Source organism: Panthera uncia (genome assembly GCF_023721935.1).
Source record: "Panthera uncia isolate 11264 chromosome A1 unlocalized genomic scaffold, Puncia_PCG_1.0 HiC_scaffold_17, whole genome shotgun sequence".
Classification (NCBI taxonomy): Eukaryota; Metazoa; Chordata; class Mammalia; order Carnivora; family Felidae; genus Panthera; species Panthera uncia.
In genome coordinates this window covers 127,856,743-127,878,717 of record NW_026057577.1, presented here as the reverse complement: position 1 = coordinate 127,878,717, position 21,975 = coordinate 127,856,743, and the positions used below count along the sequence as shown (strand labels likewise).

Genomic DNA, 21,975 nt, shown 5'->3' with positions numbered 1-21,975 from the left:
GGCAACTGTGGATGTTATGTAGTTCAGAAATAATAACATGAGAATGTACCTCTCAGATGAGGTTGAATTGGTACATATGGGATTCAATTCCAAAAAGCTTTATAAATCAGAACATTACAGAAGCAGCTGAAAAAATGAACTCATGGTTAGGATTGGTGGGGAGGAGAATCAAGTACATTAAAAACTGTAGGCATTACTTAGAAATATCTCAGATATCTATCTCCTGGCTTTCTACAGAATTTCTATTTCAAAATCATTACAGAAGTAAGAGATATAAATTTTAGCTTTTCCATTGTACACCAAAGTGAGCAATCCAAACCACCAAGTAATCAATAAAATGTTTACAGTGAATTTTATGGAAGTCACCATGAAATTAAAGGCAAAGAAAAATAATGCCAAATGAATGCTTCAAATAAAATGATTATACACAGTGAAAATTGTGTAATGTAAACACAATGTGTAGGCCTAAGTACATGAAGGAAAAAGTATTTTTAAAATAACATTTAAATGTTTAAAAATAGGCTTCTAAATTATAGCTCATTTTTTAGTTTTTGTTTTTGATTTTAAAAGTTCAAACATTTTTAGCTCAGTTGGGTATCTGGTGTGAAATATTCCATGTCTAGTGGTATATTACAGTAGTTTTCTTTGTCAACGTAACTCATGAGATTTGAAATGGCTGAAGGATATTGAATAGAATAATAAATAACTAATATGGGCAAAATGAAGCATTGCCTTGTGATAATGTTAAGAACTTTTAATTAAAAATTTGTTAGGTAGGAATACGCTCTTCAGAATTTATGTGGAGGGACTAATGCAGATACCAATGGCAGAGCATACTTAAAGCTTTAAAATTACAAAATTATTTTTCGCACTGAAAAAGACCACTTTTTATAACATCATGAAATTTTATTTTTTACTGAAGTAGTCATTTCATGCATATTTTAAGCTTTGTGCCTAATTTTTTTTTTTAAGATTTAATGTTTCTGTGATATATTTGAAAGTACTTACTAGTGATAAAGACCTTTTAAGACTTCATCTTTGGCAATCCTAACTTTGGAAGACTAATGTGGGAAACATTTTAGATGCAAAGGAACTTAAGAATCTTATTGTCTAAACTTCTTAACTATCTTTGATGCAACAGAAGCCCAGAGCTTATGTGAAACCAGCCCACTCCCATTCCAGGGCCTTGGCATTTACTGTTCCCTCCCTCTGGAGAGCTGGAAATATTCACATAGCTTAATTCTTTTTATTCGTGTCTCTGTACAAATGGCATCTCATGAGATGAGACAGAGTGGTTATCCCATGCAAAGTATCACCTCCATCTCTCTCCAATCCCTTTCCCTGTTTAATTTCTCCATAGCATGTACCATTTCACAGTTTGTCTGCCCCCATTAGAATAAAACTTAGCATGCAGGATTTTTGTGATGTTCCCCATGTGTCCCAGCACCCCGACTAGTGGCTGGCACATATGAAAAATTAGATGATCACTAAATATTTATGAAGCGAACAAACAGATACATAAGTGAAGTGAATGAAGAGGGCTGAGTTCAGAGGTTCTAACTCCTGATTCTTAGACCAGGAATCTGTCTTCCACAGTACCCCAGATACTTCACTTGTCCCTGGTTGTCAAACATGGGTGCTGCTCTCTCACTATCCTAGGTGAACGGTCTGGGCTTGGAGTCAGACAGACCCAAGTTTAAATCAAGGCTCTACTTCTCACTCATTATCTCTGTGAAGATGGACAAATTACCTAACATATCTGTGCATCAGTTTCCTCATCTATACAATAGGGGCAAAAACTGTATTTACAGAAAAGGTTGTAAGGATTAAATAAGATAATATAGCAAAATGCCAAGCACTATGTCTAGCTCTTATTCAGCACAAAAAACTAAGATGAAAACATCCTCTGGTTTCCTTGATCCCCCCCGCCCCCAGCCCCCTGGCTCTTTCTTTTGTCCAAATGTTTTCCCATCTCCCTGCTTCTTTGGCTTCCCTTAAAATCTGCCTCTCAACTGCCTTTCCTGGATAAAGTTTTTCTTTATTTTTGTGTTATTCTGGGGGTTGCTATACAGTTGCCCTATATCAACACAAGTAGCTTTATCTCCTAGGTATTTCCAGCAGGTGTATCCAACTCCAGAAGCATTCTCTTTTGTGACTAATTCTTTTTTGTGACTAAGTTGGTACACAGTGCCGTGTGGTACTCAGAGCAGCCTTGGGGAATCTGTGTATGAATGAGAAAGGAGTGAGTGACTGTTGTCTAAAGGGGGTTGACAATCGACATATAAATGCCTATTCCCTTCTTTTTGGCATGTTGCAGATAATCCAAAGCAAAGCAGCCGAGTCCCTCTATATATTAAAGTTCTAGATGTCAATGACAATGCCCCGGAATTTGCTGAATTCTATGAAACCTTTGTCTGTGAAAAGGCAAAAGCAGATCAGGTGAGTTTCATAAGAAAGTAAATTAATTTAGTCAGATTAATTTAGATCTTCTAATAACTCAGACGATACACAGAGCTGAGGGCCAGGTTTGAATTAAGTATGAAGTAAATGCTAACAAAATTAATACTATAAATAAGAACAGAATGAATGTTTAACTTGCATAAGAGAACAAGCAGTTTTTAAGAACTGGAAGTTCATCATTCTCAAAGACTGATGTGGATTCAAATCAGTCCTGAGTTTTCATTAAAATAGATTAGTCACTGCTTTATTTGAAAAATCTTAATTGGTGAGCAGATACTTTTAATTACCATGTGTACAGAGAGGAAAGCAATAACTACGACATATTTTACAATTGCCTATAATTCATAGTTCCACTTACTTATATTGCCCATCTGTACAAGTAATACACATTCGTGAATGTTTTCCTGTTTTACACATTTGTCCCCACCTGAAATAGGTCTTTTCTACCAATGGTATAAAATTATGTTACAGTTTGTCAAAACAGCGGTACACTGTTAAAATACATGTTAGGGCAGGAAGTTGAAGTTGTGTTTTATGTACAAACTTTCTTTTTAGTTTTTATGCAAGTTGATGGTTTATGTATATGTCAAGACTGCATTTCTAAACAGGCTGTTGTACAGAGTGCCCAAAATTTTTTAGTTGAAATGCTGTGGTAGATCACTGTGATATTTTATAGTTTTGTATCACTCTAGGGCAGTGTTTGCCAACCCAAGTGATTTTGCCCCCAGGGGACATTTTTTGATTGTCACAAAGAGGAGGGTGTCACTGGTATGTAGTGGGAGGAAACCAGGCTTGCTATTAAACATCCTACATACAGTGCCCAGGATAGCCCCAAAACAAAGTGTTATTTTGGGCTCTATTTCCAACCCATCATTTCATTGCATAGAGTGGACTCACTGTAAATTTTCTAGAGACTATCGTTTTTAAATTAAAATCAGAAATCATTTAGTTAAGCAATTTACTGCAACACTGTAAGGAATGCTTTTGAGTTACCAAAACTTTATAGCAGCTTTATGGTTTTGATTTTAGTTGATTCAGACCCTACGAGCCATTGACAAAGACGACCCTTATAGCGGGCACCAATTCTCATTCTCTTTGGCCCCTGAAGCAACCAGTGGCTCAAATTTTACCATTCAAGACAACAAAGGTAAAGGAGCCCAAGTTACTTTCTCTGTCTATATATGTATATCTTTATCTCTATCTATCTATTGTCATCACAATTGTTGCAATCCATGACGTGGTATGCACGTTAACATTGACTTTGCTTTCTGGTTCCAGATAACACAGCAGGAATCTTAACTCGGAAAAATGGCTATAATAGACACGAGATGAGCACCTATCTCCTGCCTGTGGTCATTTCAGACAACGACTACCCAGTCCAAAGCAGCACTGGGACAGTAACTGTCCGGGTCTGTGCATGTGACCACCATGGGAACATGCAGTCCTGCCATGCGGAGGCCCTCGTCCACCCCACGGGACTGAGCACAGGGGCTCTCATTGCCATCCTTCTGTGCATCGTGACCCTACTAGGTAAACTGCTTCTCCCTGCATCCTATCTCCCCATGAGAGGCACACACTGTTACTGTGACACTCTAGATTTATCCGCCTCCCCCATTAAGGCATACAGCCCGCTCTAGGTGAGTAGAGTTACATGCTGAGAATCTGTGTTGTTCAACCATGAACTAGTTTTTGTTTGAACATAGCTTTGGAGAATGAACAGATATGAAACTTGCCTATGTCTTTACCTACTCAGGGAATCATTCACCAAAGAAATCTCTTGTCTGTCAGACTGGGAATGAATCCCAGGCAGGATTTGAGGGCACTATATAAATAGGCCCTTTTCATTTCATTTGTTGTTTAATATCTAACCTGGCAAACACTGTTAAAATATAAAGAGTGAGAGTCATCCAGTATGGAAGGTGTGATGATGGCCCTTTGTATGAAGGTAAAGTTTAAAGATCAGTGGGAAAGTGGAAAGAGAAATGTGATGACTTTTTCTCTCTCAAACAGGAAATAAAGAAGTGATTAAATTTTCTTCAACCCAGCCAACTTGCTTTGATCTACCCATTTAAATAACTACCTTCTTAGCATTGCTCCCTGAATGCCACATACACAATGTCTATTATTTCTCAGACTCTCAAAAATAAATAACTTCTATGACTGAGGAAGTAAATCTGGGACCTAAAAGAAATGAATGCAATCAAGGTGAAAATCAAGGTTTAGCAATGATTCAAAATGAAAGTTTCATCCCCAACAAATGAATTAAGCTCACAGGTTGAGCTCAAAACACTTTACAGACCATTGCCTGTTGTGAACTAAGAAATCAAATGTTAGTTAACTCAGTCCTTCCAAAAATCAAAGCAAGCTCACTTACACAAAAGGAAGAAAGGGATGAAGTTAAGTGTCAACCTGGATTGCGGGGAGGGGGAGGGTACTTTTTCAAAAAAAACCTGACAATTTGGTGACTTTGAGAGAAGGAAAGAAGAAAGAGTAAAGACCTAAATTTTTCCAAGAAGAGAATGCCTAGGGATCCCTGCTCAAGAACTTTACATTTCGTATCATTTTGCTAATTATAACAGAAGTCTTGAAACTTAACTACAGAGCTGTGATTCTCTTTGTCAACGAAGATTCGGGGGAAGTATTTTAAGATATGAGGATAAATAAAAGCTGACAGTATGCAAAGACAAATCAGTGTTTCTAATGGTGTGAGTCTATAACAGTTGTTTTGGAAGAGAAGGATATGAATATTCTTTTTGATTAAAAAAAGTTATTTTTAGAAGGGCTGAATTGGCAGGGCTGTACTCAGGGAGAATTCCATAGACATTTTGTGATCTGTAGAAAGAGAGCTGATTCTCATCTCATAGAAGTGATTTCTCCTTACCTTCATCATCTACCCATTTTCTCCTCCCCACTTTTTTCCTCACCAACTCCCTCTATTCTCCCTTTTCATTTCCTTCTCCAATGAATTCACTGTCTCCTTGTTACTCCTAACTTGTTTCAGTGCTTCCTACAGCTGGTCTATTCTCTTTGGAATTCTGTACCCAATAAGACAGGAAATAAATGGGATTTAACCCTTCGTAGGCTAACACCATGGGCTATACACTGGGCAAGAGGCTTCACAACTGTTTTTCTCATTTACCCCTCAGAACCATCTGGTATGTATTTATCTGCATCTCAAATTAGAGTACTGAGGCTCTAAGATGTGCAGTCATGTAGCCGACTCATACAGCTAACAGGTGGTGGGACAAAGTACAAAACGCCGGTCTTCTCCCCCTGAGCCTCAGGGCTTCCACATTGCTCTCTACTTTCTTTGTGAGCTCACAGAATGTAAGGTAATTTCCAGGCTGAAAGAGCCCGAACTGAAAACGAGACCATTGAAGAAGGTGGAAACAAACCTCAGGTTTTGTAAGAGAAGGGAAGCCACAACGATAGAGGAGGAAACCTACAGTCAATAAAGTGGATCATGTGGCATCTCTTATTTTATTTACAAAAATAAAACAACAGGGCACCTGGGTGGCTCAGTTGGCTAAGCTTCCTACTTCAGCTCAGGTCACGATCTCATGGTTCGTGAGTTCAAGCCTCACATCGGGCTCTCTGCTGTCAGCACAGAGCCTGCTTCGGATCCTCTGTCTGTCTCTCTCTCTCTCTCTGTACTTCTCCTGCGCTCTTGCTCTCTCTCACTCTCTCTCAAAAATAAATAAACATAAAAAATAAAAATAAAAAAATAAAACGACACTGAAAACAACTACTACATCTCGTGTCTCTGTGGTGCTTTACAGTCTGCACAACTGTTACATTTATTAACTCATTCCTGACGACAGCACTAGCCACTGTGTTAGTGCCTCTCTTTTACAGAAGGAAACACACTTAAAAAGGTGAAATCATTTAAGTGAGCCTAGGCAGGCTGATTTCAAGTGCCTTGCTACCTTCTAGCTTTATGATGGGATTTGAACACAGGTCGGTCCAAGCATTCCCCACTCAAAATCTCACCACTATCCTCTGGCCTCAGGGGATTGAGAAAAGGGAAGAGGTCAGTCACTGGGAAGAAAGCTATTACTTTCTCAGAATGTATTTTTTTTTTTTGCTCCACATGCTTAGAACTCACATCTTCAGTTTATAAAAGTTAGCTTTGAGAAAGATCTCCTTTCCAAAATTTCTGTTCAGATGTACATTGGGCTAAGAAGAAAAGCACAGGCAGTCGTAGCTGTAGGAGAATTAGGCAGTGAATGAATGCCTCTGATTCACCAAATGTGCCCTCTCTCTTCCAGGCAATCGCACTTCTGGGTGTGCATAGGACTAAAATAAAAGATACAGATAACCTAAGCCGGGGAAGAATTAGGAAGAGATAAATGCCTGCTATCTTGCCTTAAATGGTGGCACAAACCATTGTACATACAGGTTTAATTCTTTCCAAGACAGTTGTCTTGATTCTATTCTCTAACCCCAGAGGCCATCCTCAGTTACAGTCCTTTGTTTTGCAAACCCTTGGCATTGGTCACACGGGAATCCGGAAAAAAGCGTAGACTATGAGCATGCCCTGCAATTTTCCACCCTCCCGCACCTCAGGGTAAAGTGAAGATATACAGAAGCCTCCAGGCTCCACGTGACAGGCCGTGCCCTCCTCCTCTCCTCTCCTGGGCCCCCTCAGGTGCAGCCATAGCGTCTCCAGGCTGTTTCTCAAATACTCTAGGCACCTTTGCACCCCAGCCTTTCTTCCAGCTCTGTCCCCCTCACCCGACAGCTCCTCAGATAATTAATTCCCCATATCTTTGCTCAAATGTCACTCCTCTTAAACACACGGCCCCTCAATCATACACAGAAGTGTTCCTCATCCTCCTTTCTCTGATCAACTTTTTGTTTCCACTGCACATATCACCTTCTAATGATTTCCTTATTTATTAGACACATTATTTGTTTTTCAAGATCTCCATCCACCACCACAGCCACCTCTGCCCACCTCATTAGGACGGGGCTCTTGATCAATGTTTTTCATTGATAGTGTCTAGAACTATAGCTGGCACAAAGTAGGCACTACATAAATAGTTAGTAAAACGCCCTGAATGGCTGGGATGAATGAGGCAGGAGGATGCTGTCTGGCAGCAAACGACAATGTGTACAATTACACAATCGCACGCTTGAAAATGGCAACACTGGATATCCTTCAGAAAAAGTCTATAATCAAAGCACGCTTTAACGTGTGGTGATTAATAAGAGTGTTGGCTTTTTAGTTTGACCTGGATTTCAATTGTTTGTACATGTGACACCTCTAAACCTCAACTTCCTCTGTGTAAAATGGGGTTATAATGATGGTACTTACTTTGTAGGGCTGCTGTGATGATCAAATGAGATTCAGTATGTAAAGCACTTAGCACAGTGTTTGGCACATAGAACGCTCTCAGTAGATAACCAATTATTATTAATGCTATTAACACCTGAAATTTTAATATATAGAGACATCCGAATGCATGTATCCGTCATTCTGTGTGTAGGTATCCATATCCACCAAAAGCCATTATTCTGTAATTCTTACTACAGTAATTCAATTTCTATGACTCATAAAATCTGGACCATGTTATGGATGAGAAAATAAAAACACATTACTAGTACTTCTTGCAGTAAACAGCCCTGGACAAACCCAGTTTCGTAATGCAGTTTCTGCCCCGGATGGCTGTTTTCTCTCTAAGCTGTCTCTGTGTTTTTATTTTCCCACCCATATGTCCATTTGGAGATGTGTCTCTACAGGTAGCCAACTGCGAAGAAACATCAGGAGTTATTTGAACACAATCCTTGCTTTGCTTCTAATTGGAGTTCAGAGGAAAAATCAAAAGGACAAACATTCCAGGCATCACACTTAACAGAATACTAAGTCTGAAAGATTTTTTTTTTTAAGTTCCCTCTTAAATGTGTTTATTTTATTTAGCTCAAACAGAAATAAGCTGGTGTGTGTCTTATCACCCGCCCCCTTTCAAACCGGCTGGTGTTGAAGTCCAGAATGGCTTTCTGAATTGTATCTGGGTCTCTCCAGGTATTATCTGTAATAATATTTCTTATATGTAGAAAGGTATGCAGACATTCACATGTCTACTTGGGGTTTTAAACCAATTTTACACTTTTCTGAGGAAAAAAAAAAGAAGAAGAAGAAGAAAAAGAAGGCAGAGTGCAAAAGTTATTTTAGACGTGTAGTTATGCAAACCCTTCAACACATCCCGAAGGTGCCAGCCTTGTGCTTATAAGCAGTTTCAGAGCATTTCAGGTGTTCAGCATAATTTGCACTCTGATTGCTGCGCTCTCGCTGTGTTTGAGCTTTTTTTTTTTTTATTATTATTATTATTTTATTTTTTCCTTACCTTCAGACTAGCTCCCCGTTTCAAAGCGAAAGGGAGCTACTGACAAAAATAAGAAGGTGTTTTATCCTCTACTTAAATTGTAACTTTCTTTCAAATATTCTCCTCCGCTTTTGGGGGGTCCCCGGTTTGATCACGCGTGGAGGCAAGCGCAACCTTCAAGGAATAAAAGTTGAGTCTGCAGTTTCCCGGAGAAGTTTTGAAACTTCACGTTGGAGCGCAGCGCTGCTTGCTGACATTAACTGGGCGGCAAATTAACTTCCCCTTCCCTTCTGCTTTGTCTCTGCTTCCAGTGACGGTGGTGCTGTTCGCAGCTTTGAGGCGGCAGCGGAAAAAAGAACCTTTGATCATTTCCAAAGAGGACATCAGAGACAACATTGTCAGTTACAACGACGAGGGTGGCGGAGAGGAGGACACCCAGGCCTTTGATATCGGCACCCTGAGGAACCCCGAAGCCATAGAGGACAGCAAATTACGCAGGGACATCGTGCCCGAGGCCCTCTTTCTGCCCCGACGGACTCCAGCAGCTCGAGACAACACCGACGTCCGGGATTTCATTAACCAAAGGTTGAAGGAGAACGACACGGACCCCACCGCGCCGCCCTACGACTCCTTGGCCACCTACGCCTACGAGGGCACCGGCTCGGTGGCCGACTCGCTGAGCTCGCTGGACTCGGTGACCACGGAGGGAGACCAAGACTACGACTACCTTAGCGACTGGGGCCCGCGGTTCAAAAAGCTGGCAGACATGTACGGAGGCGTGGACAGTGACAAAGACTCCTAATGCGTTGCCTTTGTCACCTCGCAGTCCGCCGCCCAAGGACCTGCAGTGGCGACGCCCGCCTCCGCGTCCACTGCTCCGCGAAGGCTTCTCGGTGGTGCCCGTGCCCGACGTCGACGGCTGCAGTCCGGGGGAACCCAACGCGAGGGACTTTTTTCTAGTACACTTTTATGAGCTTCCAAGAGGCAAAGGTTTATTTTTTAGCGCATCCAGTTATCCATGTCGGTCAGCCCCCCAGGCCCCGTGCTGGAAGAGAGAACCAGGAGTGAGATTTTCCCTTGCTCTCCTAGGGCGGGTTGGGAACACGCTCAGTGTCACTGGCCCGGCCTCCCTACCACACTCCATTGACTCAGGTCAGCTGACTGCTCTGGCTGTACATTTCACACGCTAATGGGATGAGGGACTGTGCTTTAACGATAAAAATATAGTTTTAGTGGGAAGAAATGAGGCAGGAACAACTGTGAGGTTGGTCCTGGTATATCCGCTCGCAAGGAGATGATGGACTGTGTATATTGGGTGTGTTTTAGGGGTGTGTCCCAAAGTATTTAAAATGGCATTTGCCTGTCCTATGTGTTCTTCAAGAACTTTTTCTGGCACCAGTGACCATTCAAAGCATCAAATCCACCAATGTTTTAAGATTCTGGGTCCTCTTTAGGACTAGAAACAAATCAAATGGTAATATTAAAAAACAACAAACAAAACGTAATGATATCTCATTCCTGGCCACTAACTCATAATTGTTTTATATATTAAACACACAAAAGTTTGCCCTTGCACCGTATAAAGAGAAAGGGAAAATAGCTAATGATGTCAACAAAGGAAATATTTAGCATATTTTAAAGCTCGGGCCACCAAATGTACTACAGATCACTTAAAATTACTTCGACCATCAGTATCAGTAAACTAATCACAAGTAAGTCTAATTGTTTCAAATTCTCAAAGAAACTTTTCTGAGACAAATTTTAACTCCTTGTCTGTAGTTGTTGTCAGTATTATTCTAATATACTTGAAAGTAGCCGTGTGAAGTACAATTCATATTCTTGATGCTTCGTACACAATTAAGTTACATTAGTAAAGGTAGATTAGAAAAACTCAAATCCTGCCCTCAGAGTTTAATGGGGAAATGGGAGCCAGCCACACTTGAACCTGATAACTTGTCCTTCACATCTGGAAACATCTATATATTTATATGATGTGATATAGATGTATTGTTGAGATCACAGTGAAAAACTACACATTACATGTTTGGAATATGCTTACGAAGGGAAAAATTTGATTCCCTTCAACGAGAGTGTTTAAGATGGTATTAAAATGATAGTTGACATTCAAAAGCATTAATATTTTTCCATTGTTTTTAACTTCGTTGCTATGGCAACCCTGCCATCCTTGTCTTTGAACCAATGATAAAAGTAATGGTCTCAAACTACAACAGAAAAGTAATGTACAATCCATCCAATCTATTATTTCTCTAATTATGCAATTAGCATCATAGTTATTATCCAGAGGACCCAACTGAACTGAACTAATCCTTTTGGCAGGTTCAAATCATTTATTTCATATGGCTGTTCTAATGATTTGTATCATTAGAATCTTACATTGTGCAGTCATCAGAAAATTCCAAAGTACTGTAATGAAAACATTGTTGTTTCAAAAACTTAGAAAAGAAAAAAACCCAGGCTCTGTATATATCTATATATCTATATATCTATATATATTATGTACTTAAGAATATGCTGACTTCAATTATTAGTCTTAGGGATTTATTTTCAATTAATGTTAATTTTCTACAGATAATCTTAATGTCATTTCCATTTGGAGATACTGTCATATTAGCACATACTTTCTATTTGGAACACACTGTTGTTTAGTTAAGTTTTAAATAAGCGTGTTACCCAGGAAGTAAAGACGGCACCCTTAAAATAAGAGAAATGTAGTCTTTTGGGTTACCCAATTAGAGTGAAAAGTTTTTTAACCATATTATTCCTTGTGTTTCCTGAATGGCTTCCTATTTTGTAATGGACTTCCCTGTATACTAACAAGTATTTCATGTTTTCAGGGTTTTCCTTTGCTAGTTCTTCACACACACACACACACACACACACACACACACACACAGAGGAATGCAAACAAAATACTATGGGAGGGTTTCACTGTAATGAATATCATAGTCACAGTTAAGTGTTGAAAAAGATAGCTTAGTAAAGTTAATTAGTAAGAACTAGTTATTCATAGCAATAGAATACCACCTTAATCACATGACTTACTGTAAAATTAAAGAGCTCTCTGTCCTTATGTTTCATGTCATGTAATAAATTGTATCAAGAAAGATAGTCCTGTAAAAAAGAAAGTTATCATCAGAAGTCTTCCTTTTGAACTTTTGGGTTAATTGGAATGTCTGAGGGTTGACGCTAGCAACTTCCAATGTTTAACGGTAAGGTTTATTCTCTCCTCATAAGTGAAAGTAAGTAGTTCTGTAGTGGAATGTTTGAGATGTAATTGGCAGGTATATTATCCCACCTTGAAGATGGTACAGTGAACCAAGAACAAGTGAATATGACTAAATATTGAAATAACTGCTTAATCTCTTACCATAAAACCTGATGATGAAGTGACTCTCTAAGAAATTGGATAATTTAAGACTAGAGCTGAATATTTTAGTATTAGGGTCCTGTAAGTGTTCTCTGAAAATTAATACTCTCTGATGTCATGGAAATAATGAGAGCCATACTTCCATCATTCTGTGTGTGTCTCTCTTCCTTCCCACCAGGATACCGGGTCAAGGATCCCAGTGAACATAAATGATTACTGGAGGAAAAAAAAATTAGTTTTCAGCTCAGTTTTCAGAAAGTCTCTTTCCTGATAGTAGATGTTAGTGAAAGAAAGATGGCAGGAAAATGGGAAGAGGTAAAATTTAATATTTGCTTTGGTCACTGAGAAACTACAATTCATTCATTATAAGCAGATGACTTTTATGGATTGCTTTAAGGACATTGAGGCCCGTCTGAAAAATTTTTCCCCTCCATTCAAAGGGAAGAGTTTCTTCAAACCACTAAGATGTTCCCTAAAATAAGCTGGAATTTTTAAAATGTTAAGCTGCTGTGCATAAGTTTACAACCCCATCACTTCATGGCCACTTTCTGCTGAAAGGCCTAAACATTTGTCCCAAAATAAAAAATGAAATCAAATGGGGGAAGAGACAGTTCCATGGAATCATAAGTGAGGGATTCTAGGCACAGTGAATAAATGTTTTTTTACAGAGCTTTTTAGCCTTATAGTTCAGTTGCATAAAAGGAGTTTCAGATACAAATTGACTCCATTTTCAAATGGAACAAAACCTGGTGATTCAATTTTAACTCATTAAAAAAAAAAAAAAATTGGCTTAGTGTTCATTTTCAGCTCCAAAAAGTTGTACAAAAATTTCTTAAAAGTTGAATCTCTATCTTGGAAGCATCCAAATTTTGTGAATCCAAGTTAACTTTAGAATGTTTCCATTACTTTCATTTTTAAGTACGTCAATATTAGATGTCCTGATTTGCTAAGCGAACCTTACATCAAATGCTTTGCCTTGAAATCAGTATTTCACTGAAGATAATAATATATAAACTATGAGTTAAGAATTCCTCAATTCTATAAACTTGAGGACCACAAAAGTATATAGGTGAAAGGGAAGAACAGAGTTGATTCTTGGGCCCAAACTAAATATTTACATCAGACACACCTAAATTAATTTTCCCTAGGAACCAAACCACCGAATAAATTATCTTACCCTACTCCCTAGTTTTGAAGCAATATAATTACTTTGGAAGAATGCTCTAGAAAGTCATGATTCCCCACTATTTTGAAAGGTATCCTCTAAAAAGGATCATTTTAGAGTAATTTTATTCTTTATGTTTTTCTCTAGATGAAGTCTTTTTTTTGAATTGTGACAGGGCCAATGCTTGACACAGCCAAGCATTTATATTTAACACTAAAACCCAGCCTCCTTTATCAGGTTATAAGAGTAGAAAGATTAAGACTTAGTACATGGATCTTCAGGAAGATGAACTATTTTCTCAAGTCTAACAAACAGCTTTCTTTTCCAGAGAATACAGAATTACAGAATGGTCTCCTTAAAAGTTCAGTGACTATTAGGTTTGCAGCATTTTTAATCTCCCTTTGGCATCTTTATGGAATAGTTTTCTAAAGGGGTAATTCTCTCTACTAAAAAATATCAGACCCTGACCGTATTCAGTGTGCAGAGGAATACCCTCTTATAAAGGAAATACGTTGACTCGCACACTTGTTAAAAGTTAATAAAGAAATAGCTCATTTTTAAAGCCAGAAGTTTATGGTCTCTGCATCGTCAATTTAATTTAAGCATTACTGAGACAATCTTTAATCTACTCCGCATTTTGTAATACCTTATTTATGATGCATTTTCATTTTTTAATTTGGGGGGAATGTTAGTCCGATAGATGAAAGTGTCAAAAGGAGGTCAAATGGAAACAAAGCCTATTACCCACTGTATTTCAGACAGGACCGAGGCACTTAGCCTGAGAGCCACTGGGTTATTAGATTAATTTCAAAAGAGCTTTTACAAGTTGCTTAATTCCATTTTTTTTTTAAACCCATGGACCACAAACTCAAATTTCTCTTCAAATGGGGTTAATCTGACAAATGAGGCATGGACCCAGCGTTGTGGAAAAAGCATTCCGCTATAATGAGATCTTGGTCTTTCTTGCAAGACAGTGTTATTTATGTAAATATGTCTAGAGGCACCTTCTATAAGCTTTTAGTTTTCTATGATCTATTAGTTTAGTGTTTATTAAGGAATCAAATGTATAGAACTACTAGACATTCAGGGCGAATGCTGTGTAGCAAACCAACTTGTCTGCTCGAAAGAAACATAGGAACGCTTCAAAACCACCATATTGTTTTGTTTGTGATTATTTTCATTGCTTTGAAAGTAAACTGCCTAAGAATAGGCCTTATAATAAATACTACGTGCGTCCTCAGTAGTACCAAGCTAAGGCGATTTGGCATTCTCCTACTGTGATTTGTGATTTTAAATCCAGAAAATAAAAGCTTTTTGGTATTGATTGTTTTTAATTAAAAATACTCCCAAGTATAAATTGAAGCTGATGCCACCCTTGAAGATTTGCTGGCTGGGATGCTCAGTCAGATGGCTTTTCTCAGTATCATTGGTCTCTGGCAATGAGAACACCTGATGGAAACAACCCCTGCTCAGCTTTCATCCACATTTCTAGCTGGGGATATTTTCATAACTTCACAGTTTACATGAGAAAGTTTCCTGTGTTGGAAGGAGAGGTAAGACAATGACCTTACAGCTCAGTGTGGCCGCGCCTTTTGTTGTAGTCAAATGGCAAAAACACGCTCCTTGAAATGGCTTCTTTTATTTTCCTTTGTTTTCTTAGACGTATACATTTGAAAAGAATGCAATTTAAAAAGTGATTTCTCACAGAGTAAATATGCCTTTTGCAAATCAATTTTTGTAACAAGTTATTTATATGATATTACTTAATAAACTGTTTTTTTCTAACTTGTTTTTTTTCAATTCTCTCAACCTATTGTTTTTAATCAGAGATCTCAAAACAATGTACATGCTGTTACACACTTTATATCTTTCTAAATCTGCTGTTTGAACCTCTCAAATAGTTAAGTAAAGCCAACTTGTTATACGATAATTAGCTTGTAAACAATAGTTTCTCCCAGCCAGCATTATACATCATTGGTACTGCCCTGCAGACTCCTTACTGCTGGGGCATCAAGAATTCTACTGTTATTTATGGAATTGCTGTATTAAGAAGAAAGCTGTTTATCCTCCTGGTAATTGCTTTAGATAAAAAAAGACAGTTCTATATTTTTGCCCATCCCAACTCTCCATCCTTTATTTCACTCCCATAGAAAAGAAATGTCTATGGATCTCTGATTTAAAAAAGAGCAAGAAAAAGCAAGAGCCAGACCAGAGGGAAATAAGGATAAAATCCTTCCACCATTCTGATACTATGAGTAAATAAAATGTTATTAGCGTATTCAGAGCTATAATATTTCATATGCTGGTTCTTTTTTAAGCTGCCTCCTATTTCTACAGATGCTGTTTCATAATTTTTTCAGCTGAGAGAATTCATAGCTTTGCAAAGGAGATTTTCATTTATTCATTCATTTGTTCAGTAGTAGGCAGTCCACTGTGTGCTATGAAATATTCGACAGTAAGCCAAATAAATATATTTTCCCTTCTCTCCAGAAGCTCATGGTCCAGGAGGAAGGGCTGCCATAAACTCAAAAGTATAGTATCCACCTGAAGGTGGCAGGAAGGTGTCTTCAGAGAGGTAGAGATACAAGTGTTCACTGGAAGGAGAAACTGTTTCTGCCTGGCTGGAGGAGTGTGTGGGAGGTTTAGGAATTAGTAGTACTGAGATAAACGGAGATAAGAAACCAAAACGAATAGCAGGGGAAAGAAAGAAAAGAGGGATGTTTAAGCAATGCCATTGATCTCAGCTGAGACTCCCTGAAGGAGACCATGCTGGGAAAATTCACATGGTGCCAGCACACGGAGGATCATTAATACCATAGCAGCTGGTCTTGTGATTTTTTGTGATTTTTTTTGCCATGTGGTTTAACGTTATTGGTGGGAAATAGAAACCCATGGAAAGGAATGATGGTATTAGAAACACACATTTTTGAAGGGCATGTATGTTGCACAGTAGTATGCACGGTGTACTAGAGCTAAGCCTCTCCCCTGCGCCCCCAGATCTTCATGACCCCAAGGCAAGCGGGGTCTGCAGGATCTGGGAAACTACCTTGACCTAAAGGTAACATAGGCAGGAAGGGCAGTGTGCTGTCGCAAGGACCCAGTTCAGGAAGCAGATTCCTGCAAACGTTTAGACAGTCTAAGCCATTTCCCATCACCAAAACAAACCACTTCCCATAATAGTTACTAGTATGTATTAGAGTAATTCACTCTAGCTGCTGTAACAGACAAAATCCAAAGTCTCCATAAAGTTTGTCTCACTCTTACGGTGTTCGGGGTGGTGGTGAGCCTTTCTCCCTCTTGTAGGTATGCCATTTGGAGCATCCTGCCCCTAACGTTTAAAGTGGCCAGGGAGGAAAGTTTGCTGAATGATCATATGAGATGTCTCTAGGGGGGCAGGGCCTAGACATGGCCTATATCATTTCTACTCATATCTCATTGGCCAGAACTCAGTCATACGGCCCCAAACTAATTGGACAGAGGCTGGGAGATGTAGACAGGCAAAGACTTGTGTTCCTGGTGATAACACTCTGGTGAGTGTAACTTACATGTAAGATATACTTAATATGTATCTGCCACTTATAGGTTCAATGTCTGTCAATCTTGCAATATCATTCCCAATTCCCTCCAGTTTCAGTCATCATAATAAGCCACATCCCATAATAATCATGGGGTTGTTATCAAAAGCACTAATAGGAAATCATCCACAAATTGAAACTTCATTTTGAAAACCTCTTTATTATTTTAAATGTTTATTTATTTATTTATTTATTTATTTATTTATTTATTTTGAGAGAAACAGAGAGCAAGGGAGGGGCAGAGAGAGGACAAAGAGAGAAGTCCAAGCAGGCTCCATGCTGTCAGCACAAGAGCAGGACATGGGGCTCAATTTCATGAACCATGAGATCATGACCTGGGCCAAAATCAAGAATCAGATGCTTAACTGACTGAGCCACCCAGTTGCCCCTGGAAACCCCTCCAAAAGCTATTAGTCTGCTATTGCTGACTTCAGTGCCCATAGTGGATATTTCTAATTAATTGACTCATAGATCTCCCAGATGTAGCCTTAGAATCCCTAACAGGAATGCCCTAGTGGCCATCAACAATAGAATAATATGGACCTATTTGCTATCTCCAACCTAAGAGATTAAGTTCTCCAGTGGAAGACATATTTTTCTTTTTTCTTTCTTTTTTTTAAAATGTTTTTAATTTATTTTTGAGAGAGAGGGAGACAGAGAGAGAGAGAGAGGCAGAGAGAGAGAGAGAGAGAATGGGAGCAGGGAAGCAGCAGAGAGAGAGGGGGAGACACAGAATCTGAAGCAGGCTCAAGGTTCCAAGCTGTCAGCACAGAGCCCAATGCGGGGCTCAAACTCACAAACCATGGGATCATGACCTGAGCCAAAGTCGGATGCTTAACCGAATGAGCCACCCAGGCACTCCAAGACTTATATTCTTTCATTTTAAGTTTTGTTGACTACCCACCACTGACATTTGGGAAGAGCATTCTGATCCTCAGATTGTGGAAAATTTGGAATAATTAAGGAAGCTAAAAGGCTCAGCCTGCCATTATAATTAGCCTACATCTTTATTTCATAAATCTGAACCAACAAGCATGTATCTCTTTGTTGATTAATTTCAGCTTGGGGAGGGGGGTGCATCTCCCCTCAGCAATACTCCTGAACCTCTGCATTCATTCTGCAAAAGTCACATGAGAACCTGTGATAGGCCTAGCACGAACGAAGGTGATAGGGATACAGGGGTAAAAAGATAAGAGACACTCCCTGCTCTACACATACCCTTCTCTCAAGGACTGCCATGCTTGTAATCTCGCATTATTAATCTTGGTTTGCCTGACTAAACATTTTCTGTACTGAATGACATCCTGATTCTTTAGATCACTTTTCTAGGTCTCATATTCCTGAATTCAATACTTTTCTAAATATGCTATGAATAGATATGGCTCTTTAAAAGAAGTAGATTGTCTCCTACTTCTGTCTATGATATACTTATTCCTTTTCTTAAATGTCTTTCTTGACATATTAGATCATCTTTATTGCTTCCTGAGCCATTTAGTCTCAAAAACTAAACTTTTAATGGCAAATATGTCTTGTTTGCACATTGGTAAGAAAATGTCTCCTTATAGTCAGTAAAGGATAGGTTTTATTAAAGCTTTTAACTTTGCTTAGCTGCCTGATAATAGTGCCTTACTTTTATATAGCACTTTAGAAAAAACTATTATATACATGACTTAATATAACTCCCACAAAAACCCTGCACAATAGGCTATACTATTCCCATTACACAAACAAACAAAGTGGGGTCATTTGTCCTGAGGTCCCATCACAGGAATTAGAACTAAAATCACTTCTTTTAACCCAGGTGCTGCAAGACTACCACTGAACCCTACATTTTCTTCTTTGTATGCGTAGTCCCATCTCATCTGTGTGAGAGAAATATTTATTGGGAGGGAAAAAGGATTCTTTTCTCCTTTCTACAAATTCAGATGAGGTTGGACTCTGCTGAGGGCTGCAGCCTCAAAGACATTCCTATCTGTAAGATCAGTCTAAATGCTCTATGAAAAAAAAAAAAAAAAAGCCTGAAAAGCAAAAATCTGCCTATTGACCCCAGTTATCCAACTGATTTCAATGATAAAATTAGAACAGTGTTCCCAAAGAAAAGTATTCCCAAGAAACATAAACTTCCACCCAAGACAGCAAAAGCTTTAGTTGTTTATGTGATAATAATCTTGACAATATCGATAGTTCAGACATCAAATTGTGGTAAGCCCTCTGTTGGGTAGCAATGCCCTATAACAGGAGAGGGAAAAGGCAAGGAATGAGGACATCCTGTTGCTCCTTAAGCAATTCAGATTTCATAACTGAATCAGGAGCTGTGGAGGAAGGAGGGAGACTTGCTCTGTCCACGAGCACCCATTAACTCCTGGCACCCTACCCAGTAACATGGTGGCTGTGAAATCCCCAGAAAATCCAGCTGCCCAGTGAGGTGGTGTCTGTGTGGCAAAGCAGGAGCTACAAATCTTTGCTCATAAACTACAAGTAATGCATTTTCCACATTTTTCTATAACTGAGCTTAATTTCTGTTTTGGACCTTAATCCTGTGAGCAACAGAAAGTCAACATTAGTCATTTGGGGTTTCTTTCCACAAGCCCTCCCTCATATTATAGTGAATTTCTAAGAGTCTAAGATGACATAAAGAGTTGGGGTAGCCAGAAGAGGAGGCAGTCAGAGCTTAAAGCTAACCTGCTCAGGGAGCTGGGAAGTGTGAATGGATTCCAGGAAAAACACAAAACAAAACAAAACAAAACAAAACAAAACAAAACAAAACAAAACACAGCGTAATTCTCTTAGCCCTCCCTGTCTGTTCTCCCACCCTTCACAAAATGGGAAGGCTAAAGTTTATTGATCAGAAGTGTCTTTATGTTATTGTCATTATTTCTCATTCTCAGAAGGTCAGGATCAAAAGCTTAAGAAAGACACCTGATTCTCTCCTGACTTACGACTTCGGCAGAGATTCAGAAAGAGCTGAATGTTACCTCAGAATGTCAATGTCTCAAATTTAATGCTAATTTATAATGGTGTTTTCTTTTCCTTTACTGTCTCAAACATTACAAAAATTATTCCTTTATAGTATTAAAATATATTAAATAGTATGGTAAGATTGAACCAGTCTTCAATGATTTCTGAACATCTATGTGATGAGAACGTTAGTATCTACTTTATAAGTAAAATATATTTTTTTCTTTATCATAAATCAAGAAGATCACAACAAAGTGTTTTTGGATTTGTGAATACATTTACATGAAAAATCTTGCAAAGTTACAAAAATTAAATCACAATTGAATACGTATTTAACAAATAATTTATGTTGGAAACAAAAAACATGATACATCCAGACTGTTTAGTTCCTTTTGGATCCAAAGTAATATATCTACCTTAAAAGAATTTGGCAAAATGACACCAAAATTCAAATAACAGCTCTCAGGTGAGAAAGGTTGAGAGACAGACTGATTCCAGCACTAAGACCGAGCATTAAGACTTGAGCTGGGAACACTAGTGCCTACAGCAAAGTCCAGTCCAGCTCCAGAAACAGTGAGGGCGATTTGATGTACTCCACAGGCCACAGGACATTCCAAACGTTGGAAACTCCATCTTCATTTTATTAAACATATTTAAATGTACCCATACTTCACCTTAGAGACATTAATCAGGTTGCAATTTACTAGTTTATGTAATATTGTCATATACGCCATTAGACTTCTATTGAGATATTTTTTTTTTGCAACTTTCCTTCTGTATTTTGAAGGCCCCTTTTTAAAATTTAGGCTTTTTTGGACTGTAGCTCATCTGAGAGCAAATGGGTACTGTGTGTATTATGCCTAATATGTTCAAAGACATCCTAAAGTGAAGACAGGATTTGGGAATCTGCATTTACGGCAAGTTTCCCAGTGATTTTTACACACACCAGAATTCAAGACAGATGTGAAGCTATTGAAGCAGTAAAGGCGAAGGCATACTTGAGGAACTGGGGGTAGATTAGTTTGACTAGCAAAGAAGGCTCTGGAAGGGATGAGGAGAGATGTAAGTTCTACTACTCTTGCACATGCCTTCCAATTTTCCTTTACCTACTGGACGTAAAGCTTTTTGGCAAATGATAAAGGAAGTAACACAGGTGCCCTCCATAGAAAAGTGTGCAAGTTTCCAGTTAAAAAAGCAGGAGTAGTTGATACATATCTATTTAAAACTTCAGGTAAACTCTCCACTCCCCCACCGTTTTTCTTTTTTTTTTTTTTTTTTTTTTTTTTTTTTTTTTTTCAGAACTTTTCTGGCTACTTTCCCTGCATGTGTCAGTCAATAGGTAAATAATTGAAATCCCTCTAGAGTTGACTCACCTAAGCATTTGCTTCTATTTCTCTCTTCTTAAAGTCAGCTGTTATTCTATGAGCCTCAGCTGGGAAGCGCCTCCTCTCCCAGGGCCCAATCAGAGTACCACTTCAATTAGCTTAATTGGAAGAAGACACAACCAAACTTCCAATTAAAGTTCTAAAGGAGCTATTAGAACAGCTATTTTTGTCTTTTCAGAGAAAGCTCTCCTAATAGTCACTTTTTAAAAGGTAAAAATCCTTAAAGGAGAAAAGGTGAGCATAATCAGATCAATTACTGCTCTTAGTCATTCCTGGAACTAAAGTTGGGTCTTTTCACTTAGGTAATTTGGAAGTAAGCCACCTATTCATTATTTTATTAATTTTAATTATTATTAAACTAATATATGTATGTTGTCTACAATGCCCAATAGTTCTATAAATAAAGCTTACAGCAAAACTTACCCACTCAATACCATTCCCTTACCCAGAGGTAACCCCCTTCAACTTCTCCAGATAGCTCTTCTAGGGTTTACTTCCACATTTCTAAATAATGCTCATATTAGGTTGAATCATAAGAAATGGTCATTTAGTGGCTAAAAAGTGGTTAGTATCAACAACTTCAGATAGTTCAAAGTAAAGATATTATTTCTTGGATTTCCAGTTTTGAAAATTGTTCATTGACTTCCTGCTATGGAGAGTAAAATATGTAGATTTACTGCAACACCCTCAATGCGTACACACATGCGGTCTCACGCGT

At 38.5% G+C, this 21,975-nt stretch overlaps 1 protein-coding gene across 4 annotated transcripts in view; it reads left to right on the top strand.

Moving 5' to 3' along the window:
• The window catches only part of CDH6 (cadherin 6), a 74,627-nt gene extending 63,313 nt beyond the window's left edge, over positions 1 to 11,314 (top strand). For 3 of the 4 annotated variants that reach the window (XM_049648249.1, XM_049648247.1, XM_049648248.1), the window contains 3 exons: positions 2,318 to 2,439; positions 3,490 to 3,607; positions 3,739 to 5,186. In XM_049648249.1, coding sequence (XP_049504206.1) covers positions 2,318 to 2,439; positions 3,490 to 3,607; positions 3,739 to 4,097 — 599 coding nt within the window. In that variant the 3' untranslated portion in view covers positions 4,098 to 5,186. Of the gene's footprint in view, positions 1 to 2,317; positions 2,440 to 3,489; positions 3,608 to 3,738; positions 5,187 to 9,097 lie in introns of those variants that run through there. The other variant, XM_049648250.1, reaches the window with a different exon arrangement.
• The last annotated feature ends 10,661 nt before the right edge of the window (positions 11,315 to 21,975 follow it).